At 47.7% G+C, this 20,847-nt stretch overlaps 2 protein-coding genes across 15 annotated transcripts in view; both read left to right on the top strand.

Annotated features, from left to right (window-relative positions):
• Positions 1–531: 531 nt before the first annotated feature.
• On the top strand, positions 532–15,183 carry Mbd1 (methyl-CpG binding domain protein 1). Of its 13 annotated transcripts, none has more exons than XR_361462.5 (17): positions 556–823; positions 1,902–2,026; positions 5,672–5,786; positions 5,876–6,096; positions 6,175–6,257; positions 6,440–6,480; positions 6,815–6,961; positions 7,056–7,184; positions 7,555–7,665; positions 7,747–7,815; positions 8,315–8,482; positions 8,814–9,113; positions 9,200–9,337; positions 9,669–9,800; positions 9,888–9,949; positions 11,180–13,024; positions 14,354–15,183. XR_361462.5 is itself a non-coding variant. In XM_063277172.1 (17 exons), exons 2-17 carry the CDS (start codon positions 1,917–1,919, stop codon positions 11,217–11,219), a joined length of 1,941 nt encoding a protein of 646 aa, XP_063133242.1. In that variant the 5' UTR covers positions 558–823; positions 1,902–1,916; the 3' UTR covers positions 11,220–15,183. The 13 variants fall into 13 exon arrangements, 12 of the variants coding, with proteins under 12 accessions (XP_006254973.1, XP_006254975.1, XP_038952568.1 ...); XM_063277172.1 differs by adding an exon at positions 7,370–7,444 and having other exon boundaries at positions 558–823; positions 11,180–15,183; XM_006254911.5 differs by having other exon boundaries at positions 532–823; positions 11,180–15,183.
• A 155-nt stretch (positions 15,184–15,338) lies between these two features.
• Positions 15,339–20,847, top strand: part of Cfap53 (cilia and flagella associated protein 53) — a 67,644-nt gene continuing 62,135 nt past the window's right edge. For both annotated transcript variants that reach the window (XM_344700.11, XM_017601132.3), the window contains exon 1: positions 15,339–15,688. In XM_344700.11, the coding sequence (XP_344701.3) occupies positions 15,536–15,688 (153 nt within the window). In that variant the 5' untranslated portion in view covers positions 15,339–15,535. The remainder of the gene's footprint in view (positions 15,689–20,847) is intronic.

Raw genomic sequence — 20,847 nt, forward strand, 5'->3', positions numbered from 1 at the left:
CAACTCTGTAACACACATAACACAGCAGTGCCGAGGAGCAGGTGTGTGAAGCACGCAAAACGGAGTCGTCTTAAAGCAAAATAAATTACCTTGGTCAGTTCACCATTCTCTCCTATTGGGCCTCTGAGGAATGGCAATCTCTCCCTTGGCGCCCTCATTATATTTGCTTGCATACCACGCCTCCTCCTTGTTTCCCAAGAAGGGACCCTGGCCAGGGTGCTGTGATCCTATTCACGAAGTGGGTACCAGTCCTGAAGAAGGTAATCACAGGAACAAAGGAGCTGTGTCTCCGGGAAAAGGAAGTGGACAGGCTTAACTTCGTTGCTGGTGGTTTTTGTGGAGACGTAAATTAAGAGTGGGCCGAGCCAGCGAGGCAATTCACGCCCCCTTGTGTCTGGAGCCACTTTGGAGACCAGCAGCAGGGAAGATTGCATTGACTGGGCACCATCCTCGGTGCGCAGGCGCACAGTCAAGAGAGACCCGGCGGGCTGCGGGTGTTGTCAGTGCGCAGGCGCTGCAGGTTCCCGACAAACCGCGCGCCCCTGAAACCGCAATACGCAGGCGCGGAGCCTCCCCATTGAGGGCACGCGTGACAAGGCTGCACACACAGGTGCTGGTCCTAGTCGGAGCCCCAAAGGCAAGCATTGGGTTTCCGGTTCCGGGACTAACCAACCGCCGCAGAGGCGACAACTACTGTTTTGGAAGAGGCTGCGGTGGAAGAGGAGGAAGAAGAAGAGTAGAACCGGCGGGTCGCGCAAGCGGGATCCTTCCCATGGGTCCACCGGCCTAGAGCCGAGGAAGCTGCGAGCCTGGTGTCAAGCTGGTGAGATAGCGGTGGGAGTGGCGAGAGCTCAGGAGGAGTCTGTGGAGGCGCCGAACGCTAGCGGGGAGACGCGAAGGGCCCTCACGTCAGGGGAAGGAATGGCTACTTCCGGATATTGAAAGAGAGGACTGGGGGGACTGGATAAGAAGACAGAAAAGGAAAAGATGTGGCTCAGGACATTGACAGTGATGTTGAGATTATAGGACCAGGATGGCCAGGAGAAGAAGAGAGAGAACGTTCAGAGAGTCATTGGGCCTTCGTGTTAACAGGATAGAAATGGGGTCCCAAAGCTGATAATGCAAGGATAGGGCCTCGAGACAGTAGAAATAGTAGGGTTAGAATAATGAGGGACGGACTGGAGACTCGTGGCGAACAAAAAGGAAGTAGAATGTCTGATGGTTGGGAGGCTATGGCGTTGTCCTGGAACACAGGCTAAGAAATAAGAGAGGCAGGTCACTGTGGAGGAACAAGGAAGTTTCACAAGATGATAAGAGAAATGGAGAATGATACGTACAGTTAAGAGAAAGAGTAGCTAACACTGGCCATAGGGGTGAGCAATAGAGTCATTTGAGACTGAGACTGGAGAGGAGTTATGGATCGGAATAAGTGAGGGAAAAATAAACTTTGGGGAGAGCTCTTGAACGTAAGGGGAACAGAACACATGAGAGGCTTCCAGCCTGAGAAATGGCAAGAATGTTTGATCCAGTGTATGGAGGAATCCAGGACTCAGACACAGAGATGCAGCTAGAGCACTGCAAGACATTGGAAATTCAGGTGAAGGAAAGTTTAAATGTGTGGTTAGAACACTGGTGTAGTATCCTGAGAAGGAAAGAATTGGGGGCCTCTTACCCAGAGTAGGAGGAACAAGTCTTCTCAGACTGAGGAGGGGTAATATGCATGTTTGGAGGAGAACAAAAAGGAGGGATGGGACTGTTAAGTCAAAGACTGGGAGTATTTCCTGCACCAAGGACATACTTGTGCTAATCTGGGGTTAAGTATTAAAGGAAACGTATGGCTTTTGTGGCCTGGAAATAATTGGCCACTTTTCCCCATACTTTACCTTCTTCCAATCTTGCAGGCTTCTGAAGCATCTATGGCTGAGGCCTGGCAGGACTGCCCAGCCCTGGGCCCTGGCTGGAAACGCCGAGAGGCCTTTCGAAAGTCAGGGGCCTCGTGTGGACGCTCAGACATCTATTATCGGAGGTAACGGGTGGGCTGTGGACAGCGTTCAGTGGAGTTGGACATCGTTAGTAATTAAAGGGGGTGGTGTGTTTAAATCTATGGATGTGGTTAAAGTTGTGCACATAGTCCTTGTTAAAAGTTTTGTGTTTTCTTAATCACCTATTCTTAATAAAGTTTATTTGATCAAAGTCGATACTCACAGTACATTTGTGATTATTCACAGACACACATGGGATAGCTAAAGAATTTGAATTGCCTAGTGCATGTATTTGGAATCAAAGTTGAATAAGAACTCTTATATATTCTCTCTCTCTCTCATTCTTTCTGGTTCTATAAACTGGTCCACCGTCTATTTAGAGCCATATTTTTGTTGTTGGCAAATTTGTTGTTTAAAATGATTCCCAAATCAATTGCTGAAGTATTTTCTAGTGCTCCGAGAGCAAGGATACTGCCTTTTCTCCTTGCCAGATAGGCTTCTTACACGCATGAATTGCAATGCTATCCGGTTGAGTTACAGCGTTCAAAATCAGAAATGGTCCATCCGGAAAGAGAAGAGGAAGCATGTTCAGATGTGTGTGAGGCTGTTCTGGAAAGAGCAGATACTGTTGTAGGGTATTTAATCACACTGTGAACCCTGGGATTAGTTGTATTTACTGGGGGGGGGGGGGAAACCTGGGGTTAGCTGTGGTGTGGCTGAACCTTAGGTCAAGAGGCAGAACAAGCAGCCAGTTGACAGGAAGTGAGCATAAGATTATTAAAGAATTATGGAGAGTAAGAGGTAGTCAGAAGGGTGGACAGAGGGATCCACAGTAGAAGGGAGGACATTCAGTTTGAGGAAGGGATTTTGCATGAGTAGGGACTGCTTGGGCTGTCAGCTGAGGAGGAAGGTCTGCTGGGTGCTCTCTCTGCCTCTCTGAGCTGTCATGCTCTCACCCCAGCATCTGGCTCCCAAGTCTTCTGTGGTAAAATCGAATGCCTGAGATTTTGTTTAAACACCACAAAATTAGGAACAACAGTAAACAGCAAAATTTGTGAAACGGTGAACCAATGGGCAGTAAAGCCTGGTGACCTGCATTGTTCTAAGGAAAGCCAAAGACTTGTCAGTGGGCACTAGAGAAACATAAACATCGGGGGTTGGGGATTTAGCTCAGTGGTAGAGCGCTTGCCTAGGAAGCGCAAGGCCCTGGGTTCGGTCCCCAGCTCCGAAAAAAAGAACCAAAAAAAAAAAAAAAAAAAAAAAAAAAAACCAGAGAAACATAAACATCTCAGCTGATGCTGGCTGGCTTGCATGTTTCAGAAGGTGATATGATGTAAAAACATGGTACTTATAGTACAGGTTCTGTACGGCAGGTATCTTTAGAAAAACAAAATATCAGCAGGCAAACCTAGATAAAACATCCTCTAAAGCCAGTGGCTCTTACTCTTTAACAGTCCTGGAGTCATTCGTAAGAAACAAATGTTACAGTGTTTTTAAGCAAAGACACATAAAACAGGACTATTGGTCAGTTGCTTGAAAATGTGTCAGGCTTGCTGGAACCAACCCCGTTTCTCCCGTAGGCAGAGTGTTCCTTGTTGTAAGAATTCAGGATTTGTAGCAACTAAATAATATATAATTATCATATATGATGAGAATTGACTCTAAACATGTCAACATTATAGTTTATAAGCATGGTATTACTGATGCAACTATTAAAAGTTTTACACTCTTCCTGTATATTTAAGTTGCCATTCCCTAGAAGAATGTAATAAAATTTCTTATTTTTTTTCACATGAGCTTGTATAAAAATTAAAAACCTTCTAAGTAATTGTGCATGTACATATGTACATGCATCAGGTTAGTAAATGAGTTTGTTACTTTTGTGGACGCAGGTAGGAAATGTGTTACTTCTGGGCCAGCAATAACAAAGTTTCTCACAGTAGGATCAGAATCCATAATGCCATGCTTTTGACATTTCTCTGAATCCCAATTCCCATAGGATGATATGAAGAGGGCTCAGTAGTCTCTGTGCTGTACTATGCCTAGGAAAGGCCCCCTGTCTGTTTGAACTTGTATAACCAAGTATCAGTTCAGTAAGTGCCTTTTCTAAAGTGACTTGTTTTTACAAACAAGGAGTAGATAGTTTGTTTCGAGAGACAGTGACTGCCTCTCACAGCTCAGAGGTGAAAAGACCTGGAGCACCGTCTTTCAGCATTAATGATGCTTACACCGTGTTTTGCATATAGTTTCATTTTCGTGTTTTAAAGATATTTCTGTTACAAACTTTTTTGATTACTCATTTTTGCATGCATTACAACATATTTAAGTCCTGAGAGTGTTAGTAATGTTCATAGAGCCTCGAGTTTGTCACCACTCCATAAACTAAGCATGGCGGTTGGTATACTAATGAAATCCTAGCACTAGGGGGTAGGGGTGGGTAGAGACGGGAGGATTAGAAGTTCTGGGTCATGTTTCTTTATGAGACCTCCACCTTAAAGCAAAACAATACATATTTATGTGTTACTTTTCTTTTTTTTTTTAAAGATTTATTTATTACTTACATGTATGCCTGCAGGTCAGAAGAGGGCATAGGATCTCATTACAGATGGTTGTGAGCCACCATGTGGTTGCTGGGAATTAAACTCAGGACCTCTGGGAAAACAGTCAGTGCTCTTAACCTCTGAGCCATCTCTCCAACCTCTACATGTTACTTAATATTTCTGTATCTTGTATTGATTTTTACTTGTATAATTTTTTAACACTAGTGTTACATGTTGTAAGTATATTTATGTTTCTTTGTTTTTAGTATTTATTTCTGAGACAGGATCGCTACAGAGCCCTGGAGTTCACTAGGTAGACCAGGCTGGTCTTGAACTCAGAGAAATCCATCCCCCTGCCTCTGCCTCCCAAGTGCTGGAATTGAAGGCATGCAACACTGTGTCTAGCCTATGTATTGTGTCTATATACAGTTAGCAGTAGTAGTACAATCTGAGAAGTATACAGTGACTACAGTTACACAAACCCAGGTGATACCATTCACTGCTATACTATACATCTAAGCTATATTCATGTAGTTGTACATTGCTTACTACTACTGATACATTCTGAGAAACATGTTATTTAATGGGCTGTCATGTGAAGAAAACTAGGACATGGTAGTATCATCAGACAACATAATCTTGCAAGACCATATGTAGTTAGTGATGGAAGCAACATTGAGAACCATATAGCTGTATGTGTAGGCTGTGGCGTACTGTTCCTGTGTTGACTCCTACCTGACGTCCTGTATGTCATTTTGCTGTAGGCACTGCATTAATTAGACTTGTTTACAGCAACACCATTGCAGATGCCTAAATAATGCTTGTTGTTATGACATGAAAATGCTTAAAGTATTGCCAGAAAATAGAACTTTCCACTGTATTATGATTTTATGGAATTACCGTGAATATGTGATGTTATAGATCAAAAGGGGGTTCACAGTTATATTATTTATTAACATTTGTATGCATGCTGGTATTTACATTCACATTTTGAGTTCCTGTTACTTACAGTGGGGTAGGCCTTGTGTGGGGCACACAGTCAGACTGCAGGCTGCTTCCTGCACCTCACCGGATGGGTGAGGATGTGTGAGTGGCTTGTCATTGTCATTGGCCCCATCTTGGTGCCAAGTCATTCTGGTTCATTCTCAGCCCCACAGGAGAAAAGATCCGAAGCAAAATTGAGCTGACTCGATACCTGGGCCCTGCATGCGATCTTACCCTGTTTGACTTCAGACAAGGCATCTTATGCCACCCAGTTCCCAAGGTACTTGACAAGGTTGGTGCCCATACCAGGGCAGTTGTGTCACATGACACCCTGGCATTAATCTGCATGCTTCTTGCCTTCATCTTCAGACCCATCCCTTGGCTGTCCCCAGCAAGAAGAAAAAGAAGACTTCTAAACCAGCCAAGGCTAAGAAACAGCAGGTTGGGCCACAGAGAAGTGAGGTCAGGAAAGAGACTCCACGGGAAGGAAATAAGGTCGCTCCTGCCACAGCTTTATTACCTGTGACTGCGTCTGCGCCTGCACCTGTGCCTGTGCCTGTGTCTGCACCTGCGCCTGCACCTGCACCTTTGTGAGTGTTGGCTACAGTGGCCAGGTGGGCAAGGCCAAGGTGGGATGGGAGGTGCTGATCCCTGCTCTTTCACTTTAGGTGCTGTGAGAATTGTGGAATCCACCTGTCATGGGATGGTATCAAAAGGGAGAGACGCAGGACATTGTGCAAAGACTGCCGAGGTAAAGGGAATTAGACAGGCCACGCTGGAGGCTATATGGTAGAGGCTTACAGTATATCTGGAGTCAGCCTGTGAGCCCCACTCTTGCTATAGGTAAAATGGTAAAAGTTGGGGTGAAGGTAGTAGCTGAAGCCACATATCTAATGGCCTGGTTTCCGTTTCTCTCCCTTCTTCTTCCACCAGCACAGAGAATTGCCTTCAACCGAGAACAGCGAATGTTTAAGGTAAGAACACTATGTCTGTGTAGTCTACAGGGAAGCAGTGTGTGGTAGGGCTAAGAGAGAGTTTAGGATCCATGCATTGGTTTTTGTTTTTTTAGATAGGGATTTGGCTGTTGGTTTGTTCATAGATCCAGTAATGGGAATTAATGTGCTATCAGTAGACATGGATGCACTTAACAGAGCACGTGGAGGAGGCATCGTAGTGGCCTTGGTGTTGGCAAGCTGGTCAGCTATGGCAAGGAGGCTAGTGGGAGACTGGCATAGTAGGGGTGTGAGCATCTGGAGAGCAGCGGTCCTGGAGCCAGGGCTTCTGAGCTTACCCATCTGTCTCCGGCAGCGAGTTGGCTGTGGGGAGTGCACAGCTTGCCTGGTGAAAGAAGACTGCGGGGTGTGCTCCATCTGCTGCCTGCAGCTGCCCAACGATGTGGCCTCAGGGCTCTTCTGCAAGTGTGAGCAGAGACGCTGCCTGCGGATTGTGGAGAAGGTGAGTCCAGTCACATGGAGTGGGTGCAGGCTCACCTCAGTCCCTGGCCTTCGTAGCCCTTACTCCAGACATCATACCTCCGGCCTCCCCACAGAACCGAGGGTGTGGTGTGTGTCGGGGTTGTCAGACCCAAGAGGACTGTGGCCATTGCCGCATCTGCCTTCGCTTTCCCCGCCCTGGTCTCAAGCGCCAGTGGAGGTGTTTGCAACGGCGCTGTTTTTGGGTGAGTCAGGCTGAAGGGACTGGTGATGGTGGAGCCAAGGCTAGACCAGAGCTCATTCTGCTTTTAAATTCTTCACCAGCACTGCTGTTGCTTCCTGCCAGTCTGGCTTTCCTGCCTCATGTCTTATTTTCTTTTCTGCCCCATGTTCGTCTCCTTGGTTCTGCCCACCTGCCTTTCTCTGCCAGCACCTTGCTCATCGCTTCCGAGGCCACCCTCAAGGATGCCAGCAGCGCCCTCCCCACGTTGTGGTTCCTCCCACTGTCAGTGCCTTACTGCACACTGCGTGACCATTCAGTGCGTGCTTTCTGTGCTCCCTGGGGTCCAGTGTCTACCGGTGCCACCAGGCCTTAACTGATCTTTTGGCTTCTAGGGTAAATATGATCATAGTAAGAGAGGCCCGAGGGTAGCTTCTCGACGTCACTCCCGAGCCCCGCCACTTCCTCCACACGCTGCGTCACAGCATCCAGAGCCCACAGAACTGGTAATGCCCTGGTGGGCAGGGGGAAGGCACAATCCCGCACTCCTCAGAACCTGCCTGACCCCAGCCTGTTTGCCTCTGCAGCACATCAGCGACCAAACGCCCACAGCACCTGCTGAGTTCGTCTATGACTGTGTAGAGGAGGACGAGCTAGTGAGTGGCCCCGCTCCCTGGATAAGCCTGGGCTCTCCTGCTGCTTCTTTAACCCCAAGGAAGCAGATGCTGTACTAGAACTAGTAGTGGGTAATAGTGAGTACCAGGGTGGGATAAGCAATTATCGGGGAAGGAATTAGGAGTTAGCAGCACAGTGACAGTGCTTATTCTCAAATGAGCCGGCATTGATGGCTGGTGCAGCACAAGCAGGCTGAATAGTGACCATCACAAGGGTACAGAGAAACACTCATATAGCTTAAGTCAATACAGCTGGCGTAGGAGTGAGAACGGATGGGAAGTCAGCAGAGTCCTGGTGGAAGTGAGGTCCAGAGGTACTTGCTGTCTCCATAGCAGATGCTGTAATGCTGGCATAGTGAGTGGACCGTTCCCGAGTCACAGACACTGAGGAGAGTTAGACTGAGCCTGGTGTGTAGCTAGCCCCTCCACGAGGGTGTTGAGGATGGCCCTTAGTGATGGCACCATCGTTCCCTCCACCCAGCAGCCCTATACGAACCAGCGGCAGAACCGCAAGTGTGGGGCCTGTGCAGCCTGCCTACGGCGGATGGACTGTGGCCACTGCGACTTCTGCTGTGACAAGCCCAAATTCGGGGGCAGCAACCAGAAGCGCCAGAAGTGTCGTTGGCGCCAGTGCCTGCAGTTTGCCATGGTGGGTGGGGCAGGAGGGGTTAGGTGCATGGACTAGGCAGGACCTGGCCCACCTCATCCCCCAGTACTTGGGAGTGGTGGCCAAGCCTAGTAGATGGGTGGGTGGTCTAGTAACTCTAGTTGAGGATGAACAGACATTGTGCTGGGGTAAATGAGTCCATCTGGTACTGCCGTTGGTAACAGGAGACTGAGCGGCAGGCTTGGGTGAGAAGTCATGAAGCAGCAGACTGTGCTGGTCTGATGGGAACTTAGCAGGCTCACTGAGTAGGGCAGGTGGGCATGGGCGGTCCGATGGCACCAGCTGACCACAGCACCCAATCTTATTCTCACAGAAGCGGCTGCTGCCCAGTATTGGGCCAGGGTCTGAGGAGGAAGCAAGATTGCTTCCACATCATACCCACCAAAAGAGGTCTGCTTCTACTCGACAGCTGCAACTGAGCTCTCCCTTAAAGGCTCCTTTGGCTGTGGTCACAACCCCACCGGGCCCTGTCCAAGATTCAGGGAAGCGGCAAGCAGGTAGTGGCTTTGTACTGCCCCAACCTGACACAGACCTTGTGTATTTACAAGAGGGTACCAGCAGTCTCATGCAGGTGCCTGGCCCTGCTGCAGCTTCCACAGAAAACCCAGCACAGGTAAGACTCTGGTCTTGCTCTTTCCAGCTCCATTACCCTGTGCCGTGGAGCTGAGACCAAGTCTGCTGTCATCTTCCCTCATGCAGGAGACCCAGGGCTCTGCCCCAGGTTGGGTTGTGGCCTTGCCCCAGGTGAAGCAAGAGAAGGCGGATGCCCCAGAGGAGTGGACAGCAGTCACAACCTTCCTGACTTCTTCCACGGTGCAGCCTGGCTTCCTTAGCAAGGTTAGGGCCGTCATGGGTGTCCGTTGGTGCCACACTGGTGTTTGGTAAACAAGAGGATAGTAATGTGATCGTGGTGCTGCGATAGAGCGATGGGTGTGCGGTTTCTGAGCATCCTGGTGAATTACCCAGCATCTCTAGCCTTGCTCTTCAAAGGCAAGCGATGTTGCTCAGCTCACAGGCGACTGGCGATGGTTGAGAGTGGGAAAGGTTCACAGGCAGGGAAGCGGCATCTCTTACTGATAGAAGCAAGGTCTGTCTGCATAGTGGACTAGCTGCTACAGAAACTTGCCTCAGGCGGCCCTGTCCTGATTGCTGCCCCTCCTCTTTCCAGGCGTCAGGCCTGGACCCTCCACCTGTGAAACGAGAGCCCCCTGGCCCTGAGGAGGATGGAGAAGAGAACAAAGAAGATGATGTCTCTGAATCAGCTCCAGCAGAAGAGATAGGAGGGATTGGCACCCCAGTGGTTAGTGCTGGGGGGATGCGCCAACCCTACCTGACCTTGCCTTATCTCCTCCCACTATACTGACCTATGATGTTAATTCTTCCTCAGATCACGGAGATTTTCAGCCTGGGTGGAACCCGCCTCCGGGATGCAGAAGCCTGGTTGCCAAGGTGTGCCCCGTACAGTTAGGTGTAGGGATAGGGTGGGTGCTTCCTGGATATGCCCTGAGTTTTGAGTCTAGGGTTAGCAATTTGATTTGGTACAGAGGGACAGAAAGGTGTACAGCCAGTAAGGAAGAGAGACAGAGACAGAGAGACAGACAGGAAAGAGACAGAGAGATAGAGACACACAGACAAAGAGTGTGGGCATGTGTGTGTGCGTGTGCGAGAGTGTGCGTGCGCATGCATGTGTGTGTACGTGTGTGTGTGTGTGTGTGTGTGTGTGTGTGTGTGTGTGTGTATACTCAGCACTAGTAAGATTGTTCCTGAGACCCAGCCTGTTGGTTTCACGGCTTTCGGGGAAGGAGCAGGATTGATGGTGCTCCATGATAAGATTTGAAAGAAAACAGATAAAGTGAGGCAGGTTTCAGCCTCCCTAAGAAAATCCTGGAAGGGTTAGAGTTGACATACATTCCTACTGCAGTCACTTTTTGTGGTCTAGAAGGCCTTCGGAGTCCCTAGGAGCCCACTATTAGGAGCTCTCTCTGCCCTGGTGATGGGAAGAGTGGGTATCACTTGCATGACACTGACTTGGCCAAGCAGTGGAGTTGGTTAGGGACTGGGTTTGATGTGGCTGTGCAAGCTGAGTCTATAGTTAGCTATGTGATCTCAAGTGGATTCCCACTTCCCAGAGCAGCCTGTGGGCAGACTGGGCTGTGCCTCTCACACCTCTGCTGTTGAGTTCAGCTATTGTGTAGAACTGTCCTTGTAAGTCTAGTGACAGAAGTGAGGACAGCTGCCATTGTGGTGGTGGGAAGAGGACATCCCACATGACCCCCAAGGTTAAAGAAGGGATTGGACCAAGCACCTGGCTCCTTTGCTCCCACTGTGAGTTTTAACAGCTGGAAACCTTGGTAGTAGTGTACCTTGTAAATAGCAGCTGGAGATGGAAGGTCCTGCCTGGTGTAGAGCAGTTGGGGGCTCTCACTGGTAACTACACTGAGGAGGAGATATGGGACCCCTGCCCTCAGGGAGCTTATGATTCTCTGGAAGATGGAATTAGTTCCCCTTAATGGACAGGTGCTGTACTGTTTACACTGCTAGTCTGTCACAGACAGAGAAGTGGCTGTAAGACGAAAAGGGAGACATGGAGGACACAGAAGAGTAAGGAATGGTTTGTGATGCTGTGGTTTGTACATAGCAAACCTCATTCAACACAGAGACCTGCTCCCTCTTCTCTAGGTCCAAGGACCTTAAAAAACCCGGAGCTAAAATGCAGTAGACTGGAGGCCTCTGCTGACTGTAGGCTGAAGGTGGTATTTGCAGACCGGCTTTGTGGAAACAACCCTGATCCTAAAGGGGCTGGGCCCTGGCCCGGCTGCAGAGCTTGTGTGGGAACCAACTCTAGGAGGAAAACCTACAAGCACAACCAAGGAGCAGGCCTGCTCAGTCCTTGGACCTTAGAGGAAGCAAGCTGGAGAGGAAGAGAAAGAGTAGAAGGCTGGTGGAATGTCTGCTCCTCCGTGGATCTCGATGCAGTGAGAAGTTGGATGGTAGGGTAGGGAAGGGTAGCTGAAGCCACTGCAGACAGCTCACACAAGCCACCTGCATAGCGTCCGTTGGTGGCTTCTGGATGACCTGGCAGTGTGTCTGAACATTTTCTCAGGGAAACAGCAGTTGCAATGCTATGTGAATAAAGGGAGAAAGGAGTTGTTGTTTGCTGAGCTCCTGTGGAGCCAAGCGACTCTAGCCCTCACAGTAGTCCTTAGGAACACACTGACGTTACGCACTTTTGCAGGCAGGAAATAGATTCAGAAGAGACGAACTTTCCCGGTGTTACACAGCTAGTGTTGCTACATTCTAGAAACATGCCTAGGCTATAAAAGCTTTGTTCTTTAAGCCACTAAATTGTTAACTGCAGTCTTCTGTGCAATAATGTACGTTACAATAACAGTTTCAGTGACTTTGAAACAGCAGTGGGGCACTCTGAGCACTGTAAGATACCCGTTCCACTTGGCCTCTGTGGTCTAGGAGATGCCCAGGCTGTGGGTGAACGGGTCACCTTCTCGTTAGGCCCTGGATGCTGCATCCGTTCCCTTTGTTCTGAGTGTGCTCCCCACCGCTGGCCCACAGTTTGCTATGCCCAGACGCTCTCACTTCAGGCAGAGCAGTGCATGGCACTAAAGCTGTCAGCCTGACCCCTCTTTTCCTGACAGCTTCTCTCTGATGACCTCTGTGCTTGTTTCCTGCCCCCAGCCCAAACGTTTGTTAGAAGACTGAGTGGATTTATGCACTGAGTCCTGCCCAGAGACCAGTCTCGACTCAGCCGTACCTCATTTTCCATCCTTAAATGCCAAAAAGTGTGAAGTTTGTTACTTAGCCAGCTTTACGGGCGAGGACTGGGCACCTCGTCATATGTGTGTTCTGTGCACCCCGTGTGTTAGCTTTGTCCCAGCTCTGCTGCTTTAGTAATGCAGATATGGGTCACTCTGTTTCCAGTCCACAAGACAGAGGTCTGCCACCTTGTTTTCTGCCTTTGCCCTGCTTTGCTAGTTGTGTACTGGATCATTCTGCTCTTCAACCCTAGAGCTCACCACTTGTCCCTAGTATCCTGGTAGTTCGGACAGTGGTGTATTAACTTGTCTTTGGTTGGCATTTGACTTGTGAATGAAGATTCTGATTACTATATGTGTTTGACTAGGGGACAATCAAAAGATCAGAACCACTACAACAAAGGCTGATGTGTGCATGTTAAGGATGTTTTATGTTATGTAATTTGCGGAGATGGCTTAGCCTCTAGGGCTGTCATTTGTATATAATACTAGGACTTAAAGTATTCAGGACGGGGAGTCAGGAAGGGAAGGTGGAAGGACATGGAAACCTTGAACAAGAGTTGGAATTCAAGAAGATGGCCTGGAACCCGTGCAGTGTCTCACCGCCTCCAGCTTCAATGATGTTTGTATCCTGCAGAAGAAGCTAGTGTCCTTAGGAGCATCTGGCCTAGGACTAGAGAAGCTAAAGGAAGACCCAGGGAAATTGTAGCCGCTGAAGGCCTGGCTGTAGGACTTGCTGTTTCCCCGTACCAAGGTGAGACAGCAGACTAATGACAGCTTGTATGAACTGCAACATGCTTGCTGTCCCTGCACCAACCTTCCAAGTGTTAAGAACAGCCTGCTGCTGCTGCTTCACTTCTACTAGCCACAGCCTTTCTGTGGATGTTCTTAACTGGAATGTATGGGGAAGGATCCCAGGAAGCATAGTCTAGTCAAGGTGACATGTTAGAAAGCCACCTTACCATGACTCAGCTCCATGAGGTCTCACCACTCACCTGAGGATAACGTAACAAAACTACATTGCTGAAAAGGTAAAGCTGGAGACCATGGATTTCGTGATGGTCCCAGCAAGTAAAGAAATCATGTCCCGCTGATCCAGAACAGTCTTGCTGATCTCAGCTGTATTTGTGTTATTCATCCAAGTCTTGAAAGCTTAGCTCACTGTACATAATACTGAGATTCAGAAGTGCAGTTTTATAAAATGCATCAATATATATTACAAGTGATAAAATAGCTCCGGTTTACTATGGACTTCGATGCTGAAATATAGAATTGAGTATACTGTGGAGAAGCCAGTCCTTTTTTGAGTTTTTTTTTCAAAGTAGTATAGTAGTTGGAAACAACTTAATCATTTCTATTTCTAAGGTGTTCTATTGTAAAGTTATTTTAAAACAAATTCTCCTGTTCTATTACTTGTTTTTTCTGTTAGTGTTTCTTTGTGGGGATGTTTGGTGGTGGTAACAGTGTTGACTGCTGTGGGAAATTGGGATAGTGGGTGTCAGGATTATGGTCAGTTGTGTTATTTCCCCTGGCTTCCGTGGGGTGGCTGCAGGCTGAGGCCTGACTGCACTTGTTGCTCATCCCACCATGCAGCCAGTCAGGCTCCTCCGGGCCTAGGCTGCTTGAGAATGCCATTGGGTAGCTTTTAAAGCTGGTGCCAGCTGCCGTGGGGCAGAGCCTCTGCCTGCAAAGCCCCTTGATGTTTGGAAAAGCTGGTTTTACTCTTGAGAGAGTGGTGAAACGGTCTAAACGAGAGCTAGTGTGGCCAGGCTCATGGGCTAACTGCTCTTCTGTGTGAGCTCAAGATGGTCCTATGATGTCTGCAAGCACTGGCTGCCTCTAAGGGTCAGCTTCCCTGGGCCTTCCCAGACTCACCAACAAGACCTCTGTGGCGACCCAAACCCTGGTCTCTGGGGTTCACAAACCCTGCTGAAGGGATCTGTTCCCTCTGTAGAGGGTGTGCTGGGGGTGAGGGGGACACCCACCTGAAGGCCACCACTGAGCACTCAGTTGAGGGAGCTGCCTCTGGACATGGTCTGGAAACCCAGACAGCCTCTTAATTTTTTTTCTTTTTTTGTTTCAGGCTACATAAACTGTTAGCAGTAAATGAAAATGAGTATTTTACTGAGCTGCAGTTGAAAGAAGAAATATTGTAGGAGAGAAAAGCAATTATTATTAAGAGAAGAAAGACATTCTTTTGTGGCTGAAAAGCTGAACCTGGAATTCAGGAAATGGAATCTAAATCTAGAGATGTACCATGTAGAAAATCTGAAGTGGGTGGGTTACAAATAATTAAGCACACTAATTTGAAGAAAACCATCCTTAAACATGTGTACACATGGATTGCACTTAGTATCTGTCAGTGACTGGCCTTATTACTGTCCTCCCCCTTCCTCTTCTTGTTCCCCCATCCCTCTTAACAGGGGCACCACAGTAGCAGTCAGTTTGCTCTTAAGCAGTGTAACTCCGTTTTATGGTTACTAGGAGCTACAACTCTGGTTTCCATGTATGCTGAAGACCGTCTAGTTTCCTGGACTGCATTGCCAGTTTTGCCTGGGATCCCGATTCTCAAGAATTGAGTATCTGAACTTCTGATCCGAAGCTCATTCCTCCAGTCAGACAACTGCCCTGCTAGTATTTCTGATCTGCCCTCTTCCTGTGTTAGCCCAAAGTGTGGGCCCCATTTTCTGTTCAGTGCAGTAGGAAGATTTTGTTCACAGATCTTACTGGTTGTGTAGCTCGACAAGGCACTTTGGCTTCCTGAGCCTTAGTTGACTTCACTGCAAACTAAAGCCAATACCCTCAGTTCCTTCAACCCTGTAAGAATTTTGTCAACCTCAAAGGTTGTTTCTGGAAATACTTTGCAAATTGTAAAAAAAAAAAAAAAAAAAAAAAAAAGAGAGAGAAACAATATAAGGTTGCCATGTGATTATTATTGCCATCAAGATTAATTTCAAGGTAGTAAAAATTTAACCTCAAAGCTCCGCTAACTTTTCCCATGCGTTTAGGTCTGGTACATGCAATACTAGTGAAATACACTGAGTTATGTTTTGACCCTTAGAGTTAAAAGGTTTTTTAGGTCCCCTCCCCATCCCATCTGTCTTTCTGGTGAGCCCTGGAGAAAGAGAGGAAGGAGGTGTTCCCCTGCTGGGCAGTGGATGGGTGGGTTGAGGGCAGCAGATTGCTCTTATGGGCCAGTGAGACTGCTTCCACTTGGCCCGCCCACCTTCACTCCAGCGGCACGCGGGGGCGGGGTTGCCGCACCATGGCAACCGGCCTCTGCGTCAGGGAAGTAAACTCCACCGGGCTTTCTAGTTTCCTCTCGCCACCATCCCAAAGAGATCTGAAGATGTACAGCCAGCGGTTTGGCACTGTTCCAAGGGAATTTAAGGGCCCTACTCCCAAAGCGGTGATCATAGTAAGTACAGGGGATCTTTGCGCAGGGAAACTTAGGACTTTTTCAATCTCCTGATGGAGCCCGACCTGGCTGGGTTCCTTCACCTGGGACACATCTGGGATGCAGCGAGTTTTGAGGAAGATAAGGTTGTTGCTCACCTATCTATCATTATATCCAAACCCTTTCCCCCAACCCCCAGCTACAATCACCACTTGGGACCTTGGTGTTTTTGTTTTTTCTTCAACATTCCTCAAATGAGATCTGACTCCGTGCTGTGGGTGTGGAAGTATTTTGGAAGGACACTAGGCCAGGAGGCAGTTTCCGTATCTGTACTGCTTATGGTTCAACAGTATGACATTGAATTGGTCGTGTAACCCCAGGAAAATAGTCTGTGGAAACAGAGTTGGGCTTTGAATGCTGTGTGTGATAATTACGCTCCTTTGCTGGCTAAATGAGTAACTGGCGTTGAACAGCAGTCCCCCTTCAGACCGGAAATAAGCCAGGTAGTTGCCTCCTAGGACGGCCTGATAATTAGCCCATAAGAAAGTAATTTGATGGGCTGGAGAGATGGCTCAGTGGTTAAGAGCACTGTCTGCTCTTCCAGAGGTCCTGAGTTCAATTCCCAGCAACCACATGGTGGCTCATAACCATCTGTAAAGAGATCTGATGCCCTTGTCTGTACCTCGTGTGTATCTGAAGACAATTACAGTGGACTTATATATAATAAATGAATAAATCTTTAAAAAAAAAAAAAGAAAGTAATTTGATGCATTTTGCCAACAATCCAGGCACCACTTCTCCATGCATATGGGTTCCTTTATTTCTGCAGAACCTGGTTTCTACACGCCAGAAACTCTACCATGTGTAATCAGAGTTACAGCAGGAACACTACTGGACGTATAGCCCTAAAGAGTATACGGGAGTAAATGCAAGGGTCCTAGGAGTTTCCCCCTTCACTCAAAATGCCATCCGCGTGCTGCTCATTTCCTCCTAAGTAAACTGTTAAAGGGAGATAATAGTGTGTTGGCAACTGGAGGAAGAGAGATTTGGGCTCATTCAGAACACACTTGTATTGCAGTTCGTAGTACACATACCACATTTCAGTCTGCTTATGAAAGACCCCAGCTTAGCAGCAGTAACGCCATTTTGCAAGGCTGTACTTAAGATGACTGGTTCAGGGAAAGGTTAGAACACTGAGTACACAGCGGCTGCCAAGCAGGATGTGTATGGTTGAAGGCCTGGCAACAGGATGACTGCGGTTGAGCACCTGACAATGAGAAAAGCCCCGGGAGAGGTCCCACACCCTGGTGGGGGGCCAAGTCAGTCGTTATGTTCCAGGAAGGTGGCTAGGAAACTTGCCCCCGGGCTGAACCCTTGCCACATTAGAATCCACCAATTATATCCCTGTAACCATGCATCTGCTTCTGTATGCTTGCTTCTGCTCCCCAGAATCCTATAAAAAGCCCATCCTTGGTTCCGTGGGGCGCGCCAGTCCCCCGAGTGACTGAAGCGCCCACAGGTGCCTGTGTATCCCGACAATAAACCAAATCCTCTTGCTGATTGCATCCTGTGGTCTCGGTCTGGTCATTGAGTTGGAGGGTCTCCATCCCGAGGGAAAGTTCTCCCTGAGAACTTTTCACTTACAGACCTCCCTCTTTAGGTCTAAGAACTATAGAATCTGGACCTGGAAAAAGGTAGTCTAGAAGCTGCTATGGGCTGTGAGGTCACAGGATGGCTTCATGAGGAACAGAAACAACACTTTAGGGTCATGTATGTTCATGCAGTGCTCAGGATCCAGGCCACTTGTTGGTGATTTATTATTTATGTTCATAACCAGTAACAAACAGGAAAAAAGACACAATGCTACAGCTGAAGCAGGCCTACTGAACACTGTGCTCACAGCAAAAGCAGGAGGTGAAAGAAGCTATACGTGGTTCTCCTTAGGTGTCTAAGTGTCAGAGAGCAGAACTCCCCTAGGAGAAAGCAATACAAACAGCGATGTGAGCGGCCACCAGCACGTTTCCTTTTCTCATTTGGCAGATGAGAAACCCTAGACTTGGAGATTAGGTAACTTGTTCAATACGGTGATAAAGGAGTATAGGCCAGAGTCAGACCTGGATGAAGTCATTGTTCTTTAAAATAGAAGCCTGATATGTTGCAATAGCAGAGTCCTTTCCTGATCTTCGCAAATCCCAGCATCTGTGTCCATTTTTCTAGTTGCCTGCCATACCTGCCTTTGACCTCTGGATATGTGTTGAAATTGCTTGGAGTCACATATTAAAAAGAATATTCTGGATATATTGGATAAAATGTGTATTATCAAAACTAATTTCTTATTTTCACTTAACTAACGCAGTTACTAGAAAAACTTTAGTAATGTATCTCTTTTGTATTATATGTCTATTGAACAGTGTGAATTTTGGTGAACGACAAGCCTGGTTCTCTTTTTACTGTGATTTGCTGCTGAATAAGCTCACCCTTTCTAGCTCTAACTCTACTCTTGCTGGCTGATCATCTCTCCAGCTCAAACTCCCCTCCAAGCTGACTGAATCAGTCTGGCTTCTCTAGGCTTCTCCTGAACTGTTCTGCTTGACTTCATACTAGCTTTGGCAAAATGTTCTAATTTTCTGGTTCCTTCTCATTCTCTCTTCTCCTCAATCTGTCTTCACCTGCGTCCAGCTCGTTCTCTCCCTGCAACCCGTCTCTGGGAAACTCTTCCAGTAAAACTACCTCCTCCTCCTCTCTCACTGAACGGCTCGCTCTTAAGTAGGTTTCCTTTCCTCTCCTCAGGCGAGTTGGGCATATCCTATTTTGTCTCTGTCCTCTTCTTTCTCTGAGTTGTCACTTTGCCACCACTCCAATAGACATCACTTTCAAACTGAGATGCTCCTTCTACAAACAGACTTTGTCTTCGTCGTACTGAGGGTGTGTCTGTGTTCCAGCCAGAGGGATTGGAGGTGCGTGCTAAGGTCTGAGCCACACCACAGCTAGAAACGGGCTTTTCCAGTGGACAACACAATCTCAGCGTTCACAGTGTGACCGTAGATCCTCTCACAGGGAGACAGAGGCGAACGCTCAGTCAGAGTTTGAAGCCAGCCTGAGCTACATGACATCATATCTCAGTACCACAAGCCTTATAGGGCTCCCAGGTCTAGCTACCACTGGTGCTGTTTGTCACCGACATTCGCCCTTGTTCCTTCCTCTTTTTAGGCAGAGTATCCTCGGATCCTAATTCCTGTCCTCACAACTGGTGACAGTTGTGTCTAGCTGGCCTGTGTACTTCCTGTTCCCAGCCCTTATGTCTACCAGAACCCCAAGTTGTCGCTGTGTCCCCTGCCCGAGGGACCCCTACTCTGCTTCACTGTCACAGAATCTGCACTCATTAAATCCCAGGAATGTCAGACGATGGTAGTTTAATTAAATGACTCTAGACTCAAAATGATTTTGATGTGGATTTGTGTCTCATGATACACATCCCGCTCTCATCTTGGGTCTGCCTTCCATTTCATCCTGTTGGCTAGGTGCCTCTTTATGTACACCAAGCCCTGAAACCCTCCATCCGTTTATCTTTGCACGCTGTCTCCCCCTCCTTCCCCCCTTAATGATTACTAGAGATAGCCAGTGGCTACCAGACACCCCTGTATCTGGTAATTCTGACACCAACGTTGCAAATGTAATCCATCAGAATGAATCGGCCTTGTGCCTTAAGGACTTGTTTCTATGAATTAGCACCAACATGCCACAACTTAACCAAGGATGACTGGATAAAACCCACTGGTGAAAACCAGAAGCTCAAGACTACTGGTTTTGTGGCGGCATCAGGAGGCACAGTAAGTCGTCAAGACTACCCAGAAATACTTGTCCACTCCTTCATAGTGAGAGGCTAACTGTGGGAGGAGGAGGCTCAATGATAGGAATACAGAAATGGTAAAGATAGTCAATTACCCTTCATTTAGTGTGTTGATATATTTTCAAAATCTCCATGCATACTGTCCCAACTGTTATGCCCAGGCCCCTCAGATCACCAGAGACCACCAGGAGTTCAACTCGTATACAAAAGCAACAAGTCTTTATTCAAACTGGAGCTCAAACCTCCCTTAACCTCCCCAGTGCAGTGGATGGGCATGGAAATCCCAGAGCTAGTAAAGCCCTGCCTATTTATCACAGTTTCAGCAGGGCGAGGGGCTTCCCAGCTTGGCAGTTACACGATTGGTTGACATTTCAAAGTTACAGCGTGGTGCATTTCTATTGGCTAGTAATGATTTCAACTTGGCATGAACAATAGTGGCTTGCTTAGGCAATCTATTTTGAGACACCTGGAATATTAGGTACTTTCCTCCAAAGAGCTGATTGGCTGTTCCTAGTAGTGGAGGGGCTGTTTGCCAAAAGAGTTGCGGTGGTCGCTAGGGGTGTCTTGTTTCCTGGAACAAGCTCTTATAACTGAGTCCACACTAAGTCTAGCTTAACATAAGATGGAGTCTGAATGTAAAATGGAGTTCGCACGTTAGGCTGGGCTCTTCGAAACTTTTATTTTTTGAGTGACCATTGTGCCAACAATACATTTAAAGAAACCGAGACTGTTGTGGTCCTGGTATCACTGCACAAACCACTGGGAGACCAGGCTCAGTCAAACGGTGCTGGTTTATCGAATGCACATGCCGAGACTGGTCAATCCGGGAGACAGCATAGACTCAGGAACTAGACCTCATTCCCGAATGTTTCTCAGGGCCACTTTATAAAGGCAAAACCCACAGTGAGCTCACGGGTAGGTACAGGAAGCACACTGCCCAGAAGTCAACTCTGACTCAAGCTGTGTTGGCTAGCTAGATGGGATAGTTCTAACTGACCTCTATTCTGATTGGTCCTAAGTGGAGCTTATGGTTGTGGAATTTCTTAAGATTAGTAAACCTCAGAACATACAGAACATAATGAAGTATGTGGTCAGCATGGCCCTGCTCTGAATCAATAACAATATAAAACTAAGGGGCTAAATCTTTTAAATTCAGACTTCATTGTAGAGAACCTGACCTAAGTTTGAATTCAGGTAAACTAACAGACTGGTGTCTAGCATTAGTTTTCAAGTTACCTCCCCCACCCCCCCAAAATACCCCAAGCCTAGTTCTGGTCTCTAGGCTAATCTCCAACAAGACCAGCATCTCCAGATTACACCCTCAACAAGA

The sequence above is a fragment of the Rattus norvegicus genome, chromosome 18 (assembly GCF_036323735.1).
Source record: "Rattus norvegicus strain BN/NHsdMcwi chromosome 18, GRCr8, whole genome shotgun sequence".
Taxonomy (NCBI): Eukaryota; Metazoa; Chordata; class Mammalia; order Rodentia; family Muridae; genus Rattus; species Rattus norvegicus.